The 14,504-nt window shown below is 40.3% G+C and overlaps 1 protein-coding gene across 10 annotated transcripts in view; it reads left to right on the top strand.

The window, feature by feature from the left end:
• Positions 1-14,504, top strand: part of nrxn3b (neurexin 3b) — a 407,716-nt gene that overhangs the window by 176,561 nt on the left and 216,651 nt on the right. For 7 of the 10 annotated variants that reach the window (XM_088089476.1, XM_088089477.1, XM_088089474.1 and 4 more), the window contains 3 exons: positions 1,839-2,012; positions 2,991-3,017; positions 5,729-5,848. In XM_088089476.1, coding sequence (XP_087945602.1) covers positions 1,839-2,012; positions 2,991-3,017; positions 5,729-5,848 — 321 coding nt within the window. The remainder of the gene's footprint in view (positions 1-1,838; positions 2,013-2,990; positions 3,018-5,728; positions 5,849-14,504) is intronic. The other 3 variants (XM_088089475.1, XM_088089472.1, XM_088089479.1) reach the window with 1 other exon arrangement.

The raw sequence follows: 14,504 nt of genomic DNA, 5'->3' as shown, positions 1-14,504 counted from the left end.
TCTGTATAAAACTAGTAAAAGACGCCGTTAAAATATGTTTAATCCGGTTTATTTACTGTTAAAAATGTATTTACAACACCGAGTGTCGTCCTTCATCCTCGGGAGCACCACAGACTGAAACCCGCTGCAGGTACGACACTTACGAACTTACGCGACAGATGGCGTTTCGTTTGTTCGTCAAATTGTTTATATTTATTTGGCGACAATGACGCTGCTGGGTGACTAGCTTGACTTGTCCTCAAACGTAGCGTGATTTTGTATTTACTGTTTGTCCCCTGTACGCAGTGTTATTGACTTTGAATCGTGCTAGCTTAACGTTAGCTATCTGGCTACTAGCTAAACGAGCCGAGCGGTCGAGAAAGTTCTACCGTTGCTACGACGTATCCAAGGTTCGTCCTATTTACTGGAGTGGTGAATTACGTTTCCATTGCATTAGAACCTTATGGGGCGATAGTGATTGTTCCAGGTATTAGTCAAACCCTCTGGTGTTACCAGAGAACCCGAGTTATGACTTGTGAAAAACTTCATAATTTTGATTACAAAAAGCATAGTAATATAACTGAATATTCGTCATTTTAATTTCTACCGTGTTTTGAACGGAATAATGCCCAAACATGTTCATTTTCAGTTTTTAACGGCCTACGCCATTAAGTCGGCCATTTAACATGGATAATGGATATATAATGCCATAAAAGGCGTGTATTGATACACTATTGCTGTACAATACATTATTAAAATCACAGTAACATGCAGTGTCGAACCCCCCGCCCTCCAAAAAAAAAACAAAACAAACCCAAACAAAAACATTGTTAAGTCATTGTTTTCTCATTGATTTAACCCTCTGAAACCTGGATAATCAGTTTTCTTGTGCTGTGATCAGAAACCTCTCACAAGCAGTTAAACCTTTAAAACTTGAGCAAACTTGGCATGAATTAGTAAAAAATGACAGCAAAATGACTCGAAAAATAGTTGAGAGAGAATGATGAAAATTGAATGAAAATTATTCAAAAGAAGGGAAGAATAAAAACTAGTCTTATAATTATTACAATTATAATTGTGTTACACCAAGGAATAATCTCCATATATCATAATTTTGAGGTTTTTTGAAAAAACTTTTTTTTGGTGCTAATTTTCAGTTAATTTTCTTATAGGCCTAGGTCAGTATCAAGTTTTGCCGCCATCACTTCAGCTTTTGTGTCGCACCCTCACAGTTTGACTCGGTTTTACCACTGAACGTACACTAAACACACTACACTGGGTTTTATACTGAGTCAGCTTCCTTAGGAAATACTTTATACTTTACTTTAATACTTTAAGAAAGTATTAAATCTGTATAAAATTTACAGTAAAATACTGTCTTTTTTGCATTAATGAATAGAAGTGAGGGAAAAAGGGGGGTGGGGCGGTGTAGGGTGGTTGGATTAAGTAAGAAATAATTATGCGACTTTAGTCCAATCCCTCTGGGGATGTCTGTATGGTGTGGAATTCTTCCAAAAAGGCACTGAAGGGAGCCAAGATCTGTTTAAAGTCATCCAACTTGTCCTTCAGAGCAAGGGGACTGGTTTTTAATTTTGAGAGATATTCTTATGTTTTATAATTTATTCTGTAACACTTTGAAACTTGAGCAAATTCACTTTCTTTCAAAAACACGGGAAGAAGTTAGAAGTCACAAGTAATAAGAAAAGTACTTGAAATTTAGCAACATGGACTTTTTTTTTCTATTTTAAAAAAACTTTTAATCATCTCTCTCTCTCTGTCTGTTTGTCTCTGTCTCTTAAGTAAGTTTATTAAAGTTAAACCCGCTGACATACGCATACACACATGTTCTCTCCCTTCAGGTGACCTGTTTGTTGGAGGTCTGGGACCCAACATGTACCAGAACCTCCCTAAACTGGTGGTTTCACGGGAAGGCTTCCAGGGCTGCTTGGCCTCAGTTGATCTCAACGGCCGCCTGCCAGATCTCATCAACGACGCCCTTTTCCGCAGCGGGCAGATTGAGCGAGGCTGTGAAGGTACAGATGGCCTGTAGCGTAGAAGAATCATGACCTGCCGTGTGAGATTTATCAGTCTAATTAGAAGCCTCTTCAGTAGCCCTTAAAGCCATGCGCTGGCATCGTTAATCCTACCTATTTTCTTTTCCTTTGCCAGGCATTTGTCACATCATGGGGAAAAAAACTTCAGATTTGTCTTTTCAATTTCTTGGCTTGTTAACTTTTTATGTTGCATCAGTATATTTTAAGATAACTGGAGGTAGTAAAAGCTGAATAACACATTTAGAAACCCTGTTTACCCAGATTATGGTAGAAAATGAAACTAAAAGTTGTAGGATATTAAGAAAATGTGAATTTGTTTAAAATTCCTCACATTGCAAGTTTCTTCTTGCTTTCAAGCACTCACCTATCTTCTTTATTTTCTCCTCTTCAGTTCCCTAAACCTCAATTTTACACTAACTATCTTTCTTTTTTAGAATACAAATATGCTGCTGGTGTTGTGGCATTTGTGGAGACACAATAATTAATTTTTTGTCTCTTTATTGTCTTTATTTTAATAACAAGTCAATCAGATTAGGCTTGAGGCTGTTTCCATTTAGATTAGATATTCTGTATCATTACTTTTTCCAATTAAAACATAATGTGCACAAATACATGATGTTCCTTGTGTATGGTGCAAGCCTCTGCATATGACCTCTAGAGGGCAGCAGAAGATTAATATAAAATGCTGCACTGAGACTTTTCTGATGAGGACAGTTGGCCATGGTTTTCAAAGCCACAAACATACTTAAAAATCTTGTTTTGCAATAAAGATGCCGCTCTGTAGGACCTTTTTTAAGAGCTCAACCCGCACTAACAAACCAACAACACCTCTGCCAAGGTGACAAACTTTTGTACAAGTTTTACAAACGCTAACAATGCTGGTCCCTCACTAACCTTTACTCTTGTTTTCCGCTCTGCTCTGTTCTGTTTGTTATTTTTCTTTCTGCGCTAACAAAGTTGGTTTCACCAAAGCCGACCTGCAAGGTAGAGGGTTAAACTCAGCCTCTCTGAGGCCTGCTCGCCTGAAAGTCTGCTGTGTGCAATGCATTGTGGGTGTCGCCATGGCAATAATGTTCCCTTGGTGCTGTGGAGGTGACTCGCTCTCTGAAAGAAAACTCATGAAATGGTTAAGAGAGAGAGAGAAGACACTGATAGACAAATCAACTGATTGAGCAGCCAGAGGAAAACAAAAATAAATAATTAAGGTCTGATTAGTATTGTGAATTTAGAAAAAGAACCGCAGATTTGTCATATGTGTTGTTTAGCTGATATAGAAAATTACTTAAATTTTGTTTATTACTGCCCTTTTGATTTGGAACTGGACAAATGTTTCTTTAGTAACATAAAAACAGATATTGATTTAGTATATATGTATGATGCACAAAGATTAAAGTGGTTATTTACATATGAAACATTTCTGTAAGCTCATTATCTGGATAAAGCATGGGAGATGAGAAATTAGATCTTTATCAAAATAAACTGTAGATTTGTAAAATGTATTTTTTAACAGTTCAAGTTTTGCAAGAAAACTGGTCATATATTACTTTTTAACCTAATTTATTTAGTGTAACTTATTTTTCTTTTGTTGATATCTGTAAAACCAGAAGATGACTCATGCTTTGAATTGTGATGGTGTCTTATAATCCCATGTGGGATGGCCCAGATAGGGCATGACACAAAAATAAAAACTGTATTTTCATACTGTAGCACTGCTGCAGTGTTAATGAAGCCACACATATTATGACGTCGAACAAAAACTAAAAGTCTCTAAAACTTATGTTAACCACAAACCTTATTTAAGACATCCAACCAAAAACCCATTCAAAAAACCCATTGACTTTGAGACCAGGGAACCACGAGTACCAAAAAGTTAGCCAGTTTTGGGGTTTTAGGACTCTTCCTGGGCGTTCTCTTTTACAGTTATATAAATGGTCTTGCAGGATGTTTTCTTTCATGCTAACTACCAGGTGAGGTGATAATAGTTGCAAAGAGTTGCAGAGAGTACACAGTTTAATTAAAGAGACTAAACAAATGAGGTAGGATAAGTGATGTTTGTACACTTTAAATATAAGGCAGCCAGAAAGTCTAAAAGCAGCATCTGAAAACAGTCACAGACAATTTGTGGAAGTAGTGTGTTTGTCTATGGAAATGCCAGTTGTGACACATTACAGGCTGGCACCAACAGCAGAAAGAGGCTGTCAACACACATCTAAACACCGTCAGCGTTCTGCTGATTTATCAGTGCCCCCTCTCTCTTTTTCAAAAAACCTATCATGTTTGCTACTTTACCCAGCTGAGAGTGTTTTTCAGAGAGTGAGCGACCTCCCGCTGCAACACTCAAACCGCAGCCAAATCCTTCATTCCTCACACTGACAAACGAGCACCGTCGTGTGCATGCAAACATGAGATTGATGCCATGCACACGTATGCACACAGTGCGGAGGACGCCTGGTCGACGACCATCACCGTACATTACACAGTAAATGCACTTTCAGCTGGCAAACTTGTTCACTTCAAATGTCTTCTTCACATTGTCTTGCGCAAGACAATTGACACCGTTTACTTGCATTTGTCTGCCATTTTTTTCTGGACTGTTTATTTAATTTATTTACTTTTGTTTGTTTCCAATGTGGTTATTAGAGGGGTTTCTGTCAAGGTCCCCCCGCCCCATGTCTGTCTAGACTCCGACAGGGGAATTGTTTATCTCGTTATCTATGCTGTGCGCTTGTCCTTATCTGCATTCCCTCTCGGTATAAGTATTCAAAGGTGAGAGCTATGTGTGGTGTAGACGAATAGCAAACACACATCCAGTTTGACTTTGAATACCCTCCTCAACTCCTGTCTGACTGAAGTGCATACACGAGGATATGCACTACGTGTTCTCAAGTGCTCTTTTTTCTTTCTTTTCTCCTCTGCTCTTCATGAATCCTGTCTGTCTAGTGTGTCTAGTGTTCACAGTGTATTCTCACAATGAAAGAGATGTTAGGAAGGAAAATTGCTAGGGCCACGTTAATGCCATTTCTTTCAAATGGGTACTGTTGAACGGAGTTTTTATCCATGAGTCTTTCATTAAAAGGTTATTTTTTCATGTCTTGTCTTGCTTGTTCACGGAGGGAATGCAGCGTTTCTAAGTTTTACTCTGATAAAACTTTTCTTTGTAAATAATTACTCGTTGGAATGATAACAATCGCATGCTCGTCCACCTGCACACACTCTCCAAAAAGAAGGAAATGAAGGGACAGTGTCATCACATCAGCCCACTCGTGGTACAATTGCATGCCGTAAACGCAGATTACAACCAAACCAGCGTAGCATCCTGTACAGCAGTTTTTACAGCAATTAGCTCAGAGGAAATGCTGATGCTCCTGCTGCTTGAGAAGCGTGCTGCTGATCCTGTGGCGCCTCTGCTTCGGCTTGCCACTATGGTTGCTGCTTCACCCAGCATGAAACAGGATTCCCCAGACTGTTTTTTAAGCGTGTTGTACTCCAGGTCAGGCTTCCTGTGGTGGCACTGTTTGCTCCTTGTTCTTTCTTCTAGGCCCACATGCTGTAGTATATCTATCTCTCTCTAGAGTGCATTTCTTCTGCATGGGTCCTGCATTGTTTAGGCTCAGCAGTAGCTCTTATTGTTGTTTGACTGTGCTCCTGTGGTATCTCTTTTTTTCTTTCTTTTCTCCCTCCCGCCTCTTTCTCAGGCCCAAGTACAACCTGCCAGGAGGACTCGTGTGCCAACATGGGTGTGTGTATCCAGCAGTGGGAGAACTTCACTTGTGACTGTTCTATGACGTCTTACTCCGGGACTCACTGCAACGATCGTGAGTACCACTAGGCTTAAGATTTACCTTTTCTCGCTCTGCATGTGTGTTGAAGGAGCACTCCAGTGATTTTTACATGTCAAAGTCAAAGCACAAGAAGTACTAACACCATGGGAAAAACTTTAACAATGCATCTCATGGCTCTGAATAGCAGACCAGTTGGCCAACAAAAATGTTGGCATTGTATATTTATGCAAACCACGAATAGATGGCATTTGCCTGTTTCCACTGGAGACCACTGTTAGAGACCAGTAAACAACAAAACCAGTCTTTGTTGTGGTTTCAGTAGCTTGGTTGTTTTTCAACAACTTGGCACTGGTTTTCCAGCAGATTTGAAGGCATGAAATGTGGGTGTTTCATTGCAACCCATTGTTTTTGCCAGGGGCTTTTTAGGCTCGAAATATCAGTGTTTTGTAGCAACTTGTCACTGTTTTCCAGTTGTTTTTTAGCCACAAAATGTTATGTTCTGCATTGACCTGTTGCTGTTTTTGCAGCAGCTGTTTAGGCACCACACATGGGTGTTTTGTAGCGAGTTTTTGTAGTATTTATCATCAGCTCATGCCCCAAATGTGGCTGTTTTGAAAAAAATGTGTTGCTTTATTTCAGCAGCTGTTAAGACTTCAAGCAGTGTTGTGTTTTAGCAACCCATCTCTGTTTTCGACTGGCTTTTTAGGGACCAAATTGAGTGTTTTGTAGTGACCTGTCTCTGTTTTTCCATCTGTTTTTTAGGCACCAGACATGGATATTTTATAGCAACCCATCACAACCCGTGATGGTGCCATGAAAAGCAGTTGTTTTAACCAAAACATTGCTTTTTTTCAGAGCAGATTGCTCCTGAAACCATGCATTTGAACCCAAAACATGATCTTTTTAATACTCATAACCAAGTGTTCTTTGTGCTTAAACCACAGTGTTGTAAAAAACATAGATTTGAACATATCTGCTCCATAATAACATAAAAATGGAACATGTCTTTAGTTTGCAGAAATGTATAATGCCAACATTTTTTCTGTCAGCAGAAAGTCTCTTTTGTAATAGAGCATGAACATTAGCATTTAACAGTCTTACAAAAGTCAAGTTGCCTTATGAGAAGTATAGCATTCTTTTTTTTCACCTTCACCTATATGAGGACGTAAAAGTCAGGATATCTCAGCTGCTGCTGCACCAATTTGGTCTCTTGCATGTCCCTGACTCTCTGGACATGCAACAATAATCGTAGGAGAGGTCCTTAAACATACATGTATTCAGTCAACACCATGCACACACAACTGTACACAACAGCCATATTTCACATTTATCACATAACCAAATCCTGTGTATAGAAGTGCATAAAAACACACATTATTATGATAACACACGGTCATTTCACACTAATAAAAGCTACAAACACACACACATATATACACACAAGTACCATATCCTTGACTCAAGGACTCTGAGGCTGTTTCACTCGTGCTTATTAAGCCTTTGTCACATTTGCTGCATGAAAGTGGAGCTGAGAGCTTCATGTGATCTTTAAATGAAGCAACAGAGAGATGCTGGCAATTGTTGAGGGTGTTTTTTTTTTTTTGCTGCAATGCAGGCAATTTGTCGTAACAAATGCTTGATGTCCGGAGTTTTCACGTTTTTGGCTGCGGAGTGAACGGCTGTGACTGATGATGTGTAAAATATCCACTTCTGCCTCAATCGCCTTTTCATAAATGCCCTTCAAATAGCTATCATAGAAGTCGAAGTGTGAGTTTGTGTATGTGCGTGCATGTCTGTGTGTGTGTGTAGGGATCTCTTATCCCCATGACGACAGGGGACTTCCCCTCAGTAATCACGGTTGGCGGTCTTTCATTTAGCGGCTAATAGTCGGGGCATACTGCTGCTGGGCCAGACTAATGAGGTGGTGGAGGCTGTTAGGAGAGCTGCTCTCTGTGAGCGCTGGCATCCCCTAATCATCCAGACCTTTCTGATGTTAGACCCGGCCGCTGTGTATGACTTCATCTCTCTCAAATCCCAATTTTCTTTCTCTTTTTTTCTTTTTTCACTTCACCTTCTCACTCTCCTCTTTTTCTCCTCTGACTGTGCAAGATCATCTGACGTAATTGTGTCCATGCAGGGCAAGTAATCGACTCCAACTCTCACTTGGTGATGTGTATTTATGTGTTAATTAGTGATGAGAAGCCCTCATTAATTTACCTCCTGGTGCTGCCTGGGATGACATACAGGGAGCTTTCATTGATTTCATATCACCACAGACATATTTCTCCTTTTAACACCAGGGCTCAGATAGTAACTTATTTAACATCCCTTGACAGTGCAGGTTTAAGTCTCCTGTTGCTGTTTTTGGAGAAAGATGTTGACTAATATTGACTGGACTGTCCAAGCGTATAATAGCATCCTTAACAGAGCGGCATTGCCCTAAATGGGAATTTTGTAGTTGATTTTCTTTTTCTTTCAAGCTGTTTCTTTTCATTTCCTGTGCCAGAAATAAGAGAATAAACACAGTGGAGAAGCCAAAAGGATAAAGAGGTAAAGTCAGACAAACAGCCAGTTTGCTTCACTGGAGTTTACATTTCAGAAAGTGCACACACAAGTCCACGACACCGTCTGCCCGAGATAAGAGGTCTAGTTTACTTCTCTCGGATTGACCCAATCTTCTGATGTTGACTCTGATGACAACCTGCAAGCTCAGTGGTGCAGTAACACGCCACCAGGTGGCAGTAAATGCATAAGCAGGACCGCACACTGTCCCTCCGCGCTGGGAGAAAATGAGATGCAATCCCCCGAGCATGAAATCAGCTTTCCGGTTATTTTCCTCCACTGCTTTGCCTCTTGTACTTCTCTCTCTCTCTTTATCTATCCCGCAGTACAAACACACAGCCCATCCAATTTCTATAGTTATGGATCATAGAGAGAATATTGTGCGATCTCCTAAACAATGTAAGAAATCTAATGCAGCACAATGCAATCATATTGCCAACAGTTTTATTGTCCGATGGAAGCAGCTTGATAAAAATGAAAACGGTGAACACGGTCCCCGCCTTGTATTCGCATGTGTGTTTTTGTACGACTGCCTTTTATTCAGTGAGCACAGTGCTGAGAAAGAGTTTTTAATTAACAATGTGGGAGTGGAGCTTCTCCCTTCATTCCTCTCTCCCTCTCTGATAGCTGGCAGCAAATATCAGTAATTGTCTGCTTCTCTGACTCCGTCTCTACCCATTGTCCAAATGAAGAAACTTGAACAAAGTGAAGTGAACATTTCTGCCAGTGGAGCCTCTTGCAGTTTCATCTGCGCCGATTGTTAGCGTCGAGCCTCCGTGCCCTCCCCATGCATCTCCATTGTAGCCAACAGGGCTCTAGGTGGCGAGGAGAGAAATAAAACCTCAGCAGGCAAGAACTATCTACACTCCTTCCATTTATTCTTGTGTACCCCTGCAGCCCACGCTCTGTCACCGTGCACCTTTACTTATGGGAACAAGACACAAAGGAAATTTGCAGGGCTCTTTGCACCATACAGGCCTTTTTCAGAGCCTCTTGGACAGTCTGGAGGTACATGTTGTGCCCGGCTCTGCTTAAAAAAAAGGGCTGTGGCGGGGGTGGAGGGATGAACTCTTTTTATAGCATTTTCATCCTGCTTGGTTCTGGCTCACTGCTTTTGTCATGCTCATCTCCATCTCCCTGTCGTCTCATATCCATCCCCCCTTTTTTTCTCTCCGTCTTTTCTCTCCCCTCCTCTCCCCTCTGTTTTCTGAGCGGGACCTCTCCCTGTCAGGTTCTATGAATACCGCATATTTTCATTTAAATCCAAGGACACAGGAGCTGTGGGCCAAGCAAGAAGAGCGGCGGACACTCCTCTTCCACATCCAGAGCAATTACTCAACTTACGTAATAGAATTATCTCTGCAAAGGTCGCTGCATTGTTCCACAGTCAGGAACATGGTAAACAAACCGAGAGAAAGAGGGGAGCTGGAGACAGGCAGCAGAACGCTGTTCGTCAGTTTCATGCTGACAACAGTAATTGCTTAGATAGATTTAATGATGAATTTCTCTGCCATTGTATTGATCCCAAGCAACCCTCTGCTCTGGCTCAGCCCAGTGTCCTTAATTCACTTCTCAAGGCGCGCTCGCAGGGCTGTAACCATATCTGGCTAACTGCTTACATAAATGACACAGCAGCGGCATTGCTTCCTTCACTATTTAAAAGAAAATAATCATGGCATTCGCCTCGTAGTCATTTCTTTGTTGGCGTGCTTAGGAGGAGAGAAAAGGAAAAGGACAAAAGATGTGCAGGGTTGAGGAAGAAGCTGCATTTCCTCTGGCCCACAGTGTTCTACTCAGTTGAAAATCAACAATAATAACAGCATTTTTCCTCTATTGACTGATGCGTCTGCTCCACAGTATTAAACCCAGACAGGGAGGGAAAAAAGGTAGCTATACAATGGCGCTATTCACTTTGACATGACGTCAGTGCTGAGTGAAGGTTTTAGAATAAACACGCAAATGAGAACAGACACACACACACAATGCTGGTATCTATAGGCCTGCTCATGAATACTGAAGGAGTATTCATTGGAGCATTGAATAATTCAACCTGTTGTCTCTGTAAATGGGACTAAGTGGCCCGAGCTGGCTGGGACTGGCCAACAGGTGTTGAGCGCGGGTTAGTTGGCGATGAAGCAGACCTCAGGAATGATGGAGCTTGGCTTGGTTTCAGCTGGATGCAGATGTAGAGGTGGCAACTTTAGATTGTAATGCATGGACAACTTTTTCAGACACTGGAGGCAAAATATATTAGATTACATTTTTTTTAATATTCTGTTTAAACTTGGTATTTCTGCACAATTGCAGATAAAGATGAGGCTGCATTTATATGAGTAGTATTACAGTATTTGTAGAGTTAGATTTCAGTGGTGGCTGTGAATGAGGAAGACACACACTTGTATTAACAACGTGGTCTTGCAGCAAATTAACATTTTCATTAAAGATAGGCCATGAAATAAAGGAGGTCTTATGGCTCATTTATGTTCAATGTAGCATACAGAGACTGGGATGGACAGAGCTTTCTGTCCAAACTTTGCATTCATTTCATCCATATTTGTGCACATTTTTTGAGAGCTTACAGATTCTGAGGAAACTGGACAGTACCATCACAGATCCTGGAGGCAGTGAAGTGTAGTTAAAACAAGATACAACTTTAGGAGATGACTAAGAAATTCAAGTAATGGTCGAATGGAACAGAAGGGTAATATATAATAATATTTAATAATATGTAGTCCACATGTCAGGATGTGTGTATATCTTCCCCACAGACCTCCACCATCTACAATGCTTCCTTTTTGAAAAGGTACATTATATACTGTCGCCTTGTCTGTTGTTGTCTGAAACCTTTTACTTTGAGCTCTGCTGTCATCTAATGGCTGTTTCTATGCCAACATAAAGAACTATGTAAGTAAGAGAACGGCGACATTTACAACGTTTGAAACAGATGTATTTTCATAAGCAAAGGCAGTTTAAATGAGGCTTGATGCTGCGGTCACAGGAAGTCAGGTGGATGAAAGATGTACAACACCTTCTGGACAGCAGGGGAAAGCAGACAAATGGTCTGACTGAATAGCAGGAAGGTATACCGAAACATTCATGTTTACAAAACAATAACCTGTTTATTATTTTGCCCAATTATTCAAATAATTTCCAGTAATTGGCCAGATGGCCTGTGCCGTCTTCTTGTGTGAAGGAGCTACGTAACATCTGGTTGTAAATTACATCTGAATTCCAGGATGGCAAAAAGTATAATATTTTAACTCTGAATGTCAATGCTCTTGACTGTTACTGTTGCCGTTTTTCTCTGGCAGCCTCACCAAATTTTACCATCCTGCTTTCATCCACTAAAATGACATTTTATTGGCGGCTACTATCAGCCACTTTCTGCCTGGTTACATTTGAAAGCAGCTTTAGTTGTTTAATGTGAGGAATCACTTGATTCAAAATTATTTATTCAGCAAAATGTGTTTTTACACAATCAACGTACCAAATGTAGTAACTTTTGCAGTCATTTCACCAGAACAGTCAATGATGGCCAAATCATGTTACTATGCAGTCAATCTTTTGAATAGCTGCCCCCTTTATTTACATCAGTCCAATAGTACATCCATATTCAGATTTGATTAAGGAATGCATTACTTAAGCAGCTGATCGATGGTTTTCCCTTGTCACAACTTGTTCTTGCTCTGTGGTGATGGCTCTTGAGGCTAATTCATGGAATGATCATGTTATTGAATTTGCTTCAGTGAACTTCTACGAACTCTTAATCTAACATAACTTAAAGTACATATGCAATGGAAATAGAGTGGCACAGATGTGATGTTGTAAACAGCGCCTTTTATAATGAATCTGAATCTGTTGTATATAATAAAATATAGTGAAAGACATTTGAAGTTTCATTTGAAAGCCTCAGTAGAAGCTTTTGAAGTGGAAAAAAAAAACATTTGGTACAGCTCTTATTGATATATAAAGATTAATCGGCAAAGGAGAGCAATAAACAGAGAAATAGACATGAAGTGCTTTCCTTCTTTCAAGAGCTTATAGAAAGTCCTCATACAGTAGGCGAAAGTACCTTTTGGCAAAAGAGGGCTTAAAAGTGGAGCAAAGAAATATGAGAACATTTGCCTATAAATACCACAGGTAGATCAGAAATGGGCCAAAAGAGATCCATAGAGAATGGTTTGTCCTCAGGGCACAACCTATCCCAAAAGCACACTTTTTCAATTGATCTCACTCTTTTTGTTGTAGGCGAATATGACACGTCACATAATCATGTGGCTTAAACAGCCACTTAAAGATGTGACAGCTGCCTGTAGTATCATCACAAAGGAACATGTTGTGGATGATGGAGGTTTGCTGCTTTGAGGAAGCTGCTCCTGTTGTTGTGTTGCTTGAGGAAAAGTGTAATTGCCCTGCATCAACCCGGTGGAATTGCCCGAAACGCATACATACACAAGAGTGCACAGACATAAAGTTGTCCCTCCAAGGTTTATAATCGCTCTTCCTCTCTCCATCACTTTATCACTCCCCCTCCTTGTCTTATGATATCTGTATTCGAACCAGAGCTGCATGTCCAGCCCTTGGGGGTCTAACGAGCTGCCCCACCATTGGCTGATCAGGCTAATGATGCTTGCCCAGCACTGCATCATGTCACTGTGATAAGAGTGGATGTCGCTTGTGTCAATCGATGTGTCACCGGCGTGCTCAGAGCCGCGGTATAATTGGATATACGCAGTGCTGTGGAGCCTAAATGCCGTAGGGCAAGAAGAAAGAGAATGTAAAACGGGTACAAAAAAGATGGAGGAGGAAAGTAGGAGATGTTTCTCCACATGAGTGTCAATAAATGGGCGTGTTGAAGAAATGCTATTTGTTTTATATATTTGGATCATTTATTTTTATTTTTGTATGTGAATATATTGCTGAATTTCTGAACCATCAGTCTTACTGCAGGGTTATTTCTTGGTAGTTGACTGCCTCATGTTTCAGTATTTTTATGTTATATTTTCATATTAACAATGGATCAAATGACTGACTCGCATATGAATGGTCTTGACCATATGGACTAATTTAATCAAGTGAGTTATATAAAAATTCATCCTCCATGCTGTTGTCATAAAAGCGGAAATTAGGTTTAGAGACAAACTTTTTTTGTAAACAGCTTGTAAACATGTTTATTTTTGCTGTTTGACATTCTAACATGGGGGTCTATGGAGATTGACTCATGTTTTGGAGCCAGCCTCAAGTGGCCATTTGAGGAACCACAGTTCTTGCCACTTCTGCATTGGCTTAATTTATCAGCAGTGGAGGTTGCTGTTTATTTACATCCGTGTATAGTAGCAAGTGTTTTTCTTCATTCCCTTTGTTGCTGTGTTTTTTTCATGCATTAATGCCACTAACTGTCAATGAGCAGAATAGCATCAAACCAAATGTAGAATGTGACGCGAGCTGCTTGTGTGGCTTCATGGTAGCAGGCAGCTGTTTTCAGCAGAAATGCTCTGATAACCCAACTGCTCACTACCTTCCCAACACTAGATGGCATACAAAGTTAGCAACCAGCTAGTAAACACAGTGGAGCATTTAACAAAACACAATTTCAAATAAACATTTTTTTTTACTTTGGTTCTGAGAATGAGATAAAAGGTATCAATTTCATGTACACATGCCTAAATAGGATGTATTTAGCCTAGCTTAGCAAAACACTTTTGGCAAGGGGGAAGAGCTCCAAAAAAAAACTGGTAGATATTTTATGGGCATCAAGTACTGATACCCAGCCCTACTCAACACATAGACATCAGAATAAGACCAAACTTTTCGCCTTGTGTGTGGAAATTAAGCAGTCACATTTTAACTTATGCTACTGCCACTACTATAATATTAGCCAAGAAACATAATTATTAGCAACCTCATAATCTAGTAGTTGCATCAAGAAGATGTGGAAGTTCTGTTGGATTGATAAAAAAACATGCCTCCTGTCTCTGGATACATCTCCTCTCAGACTTTCTGCAAACTGCCTCAGTGAGTGAATGAGAGAGATGTTGTATGGAGAGGGAGGGAATGATTGAGTTGAACACATTACAGACAGTTACGATGAGGGGCATCCATCTGTTTTGGTGCCAGGCGGGTAACC

The sequence above is a fragment of the Plectropomus leopardus genome, chromosome 16, assembly GCF_026936395.1.
Source record: "Plectropomus leopardus strain MGB_pleo_1.0 chromosome 16, ASM2693639v1, whole genome shotgun sequence".
Classification (NCBI taxonomy): Eukaryota; Metazoa; Chordata; class Actinopteri; order Perciformes; family Serranidae; genus Plectropomus; species Plectropomus leopardus.
Note: the sequence above shows the minus strand (reverse complement) of the source record. Positions and strands in the feature narration are given on the sequence as shown.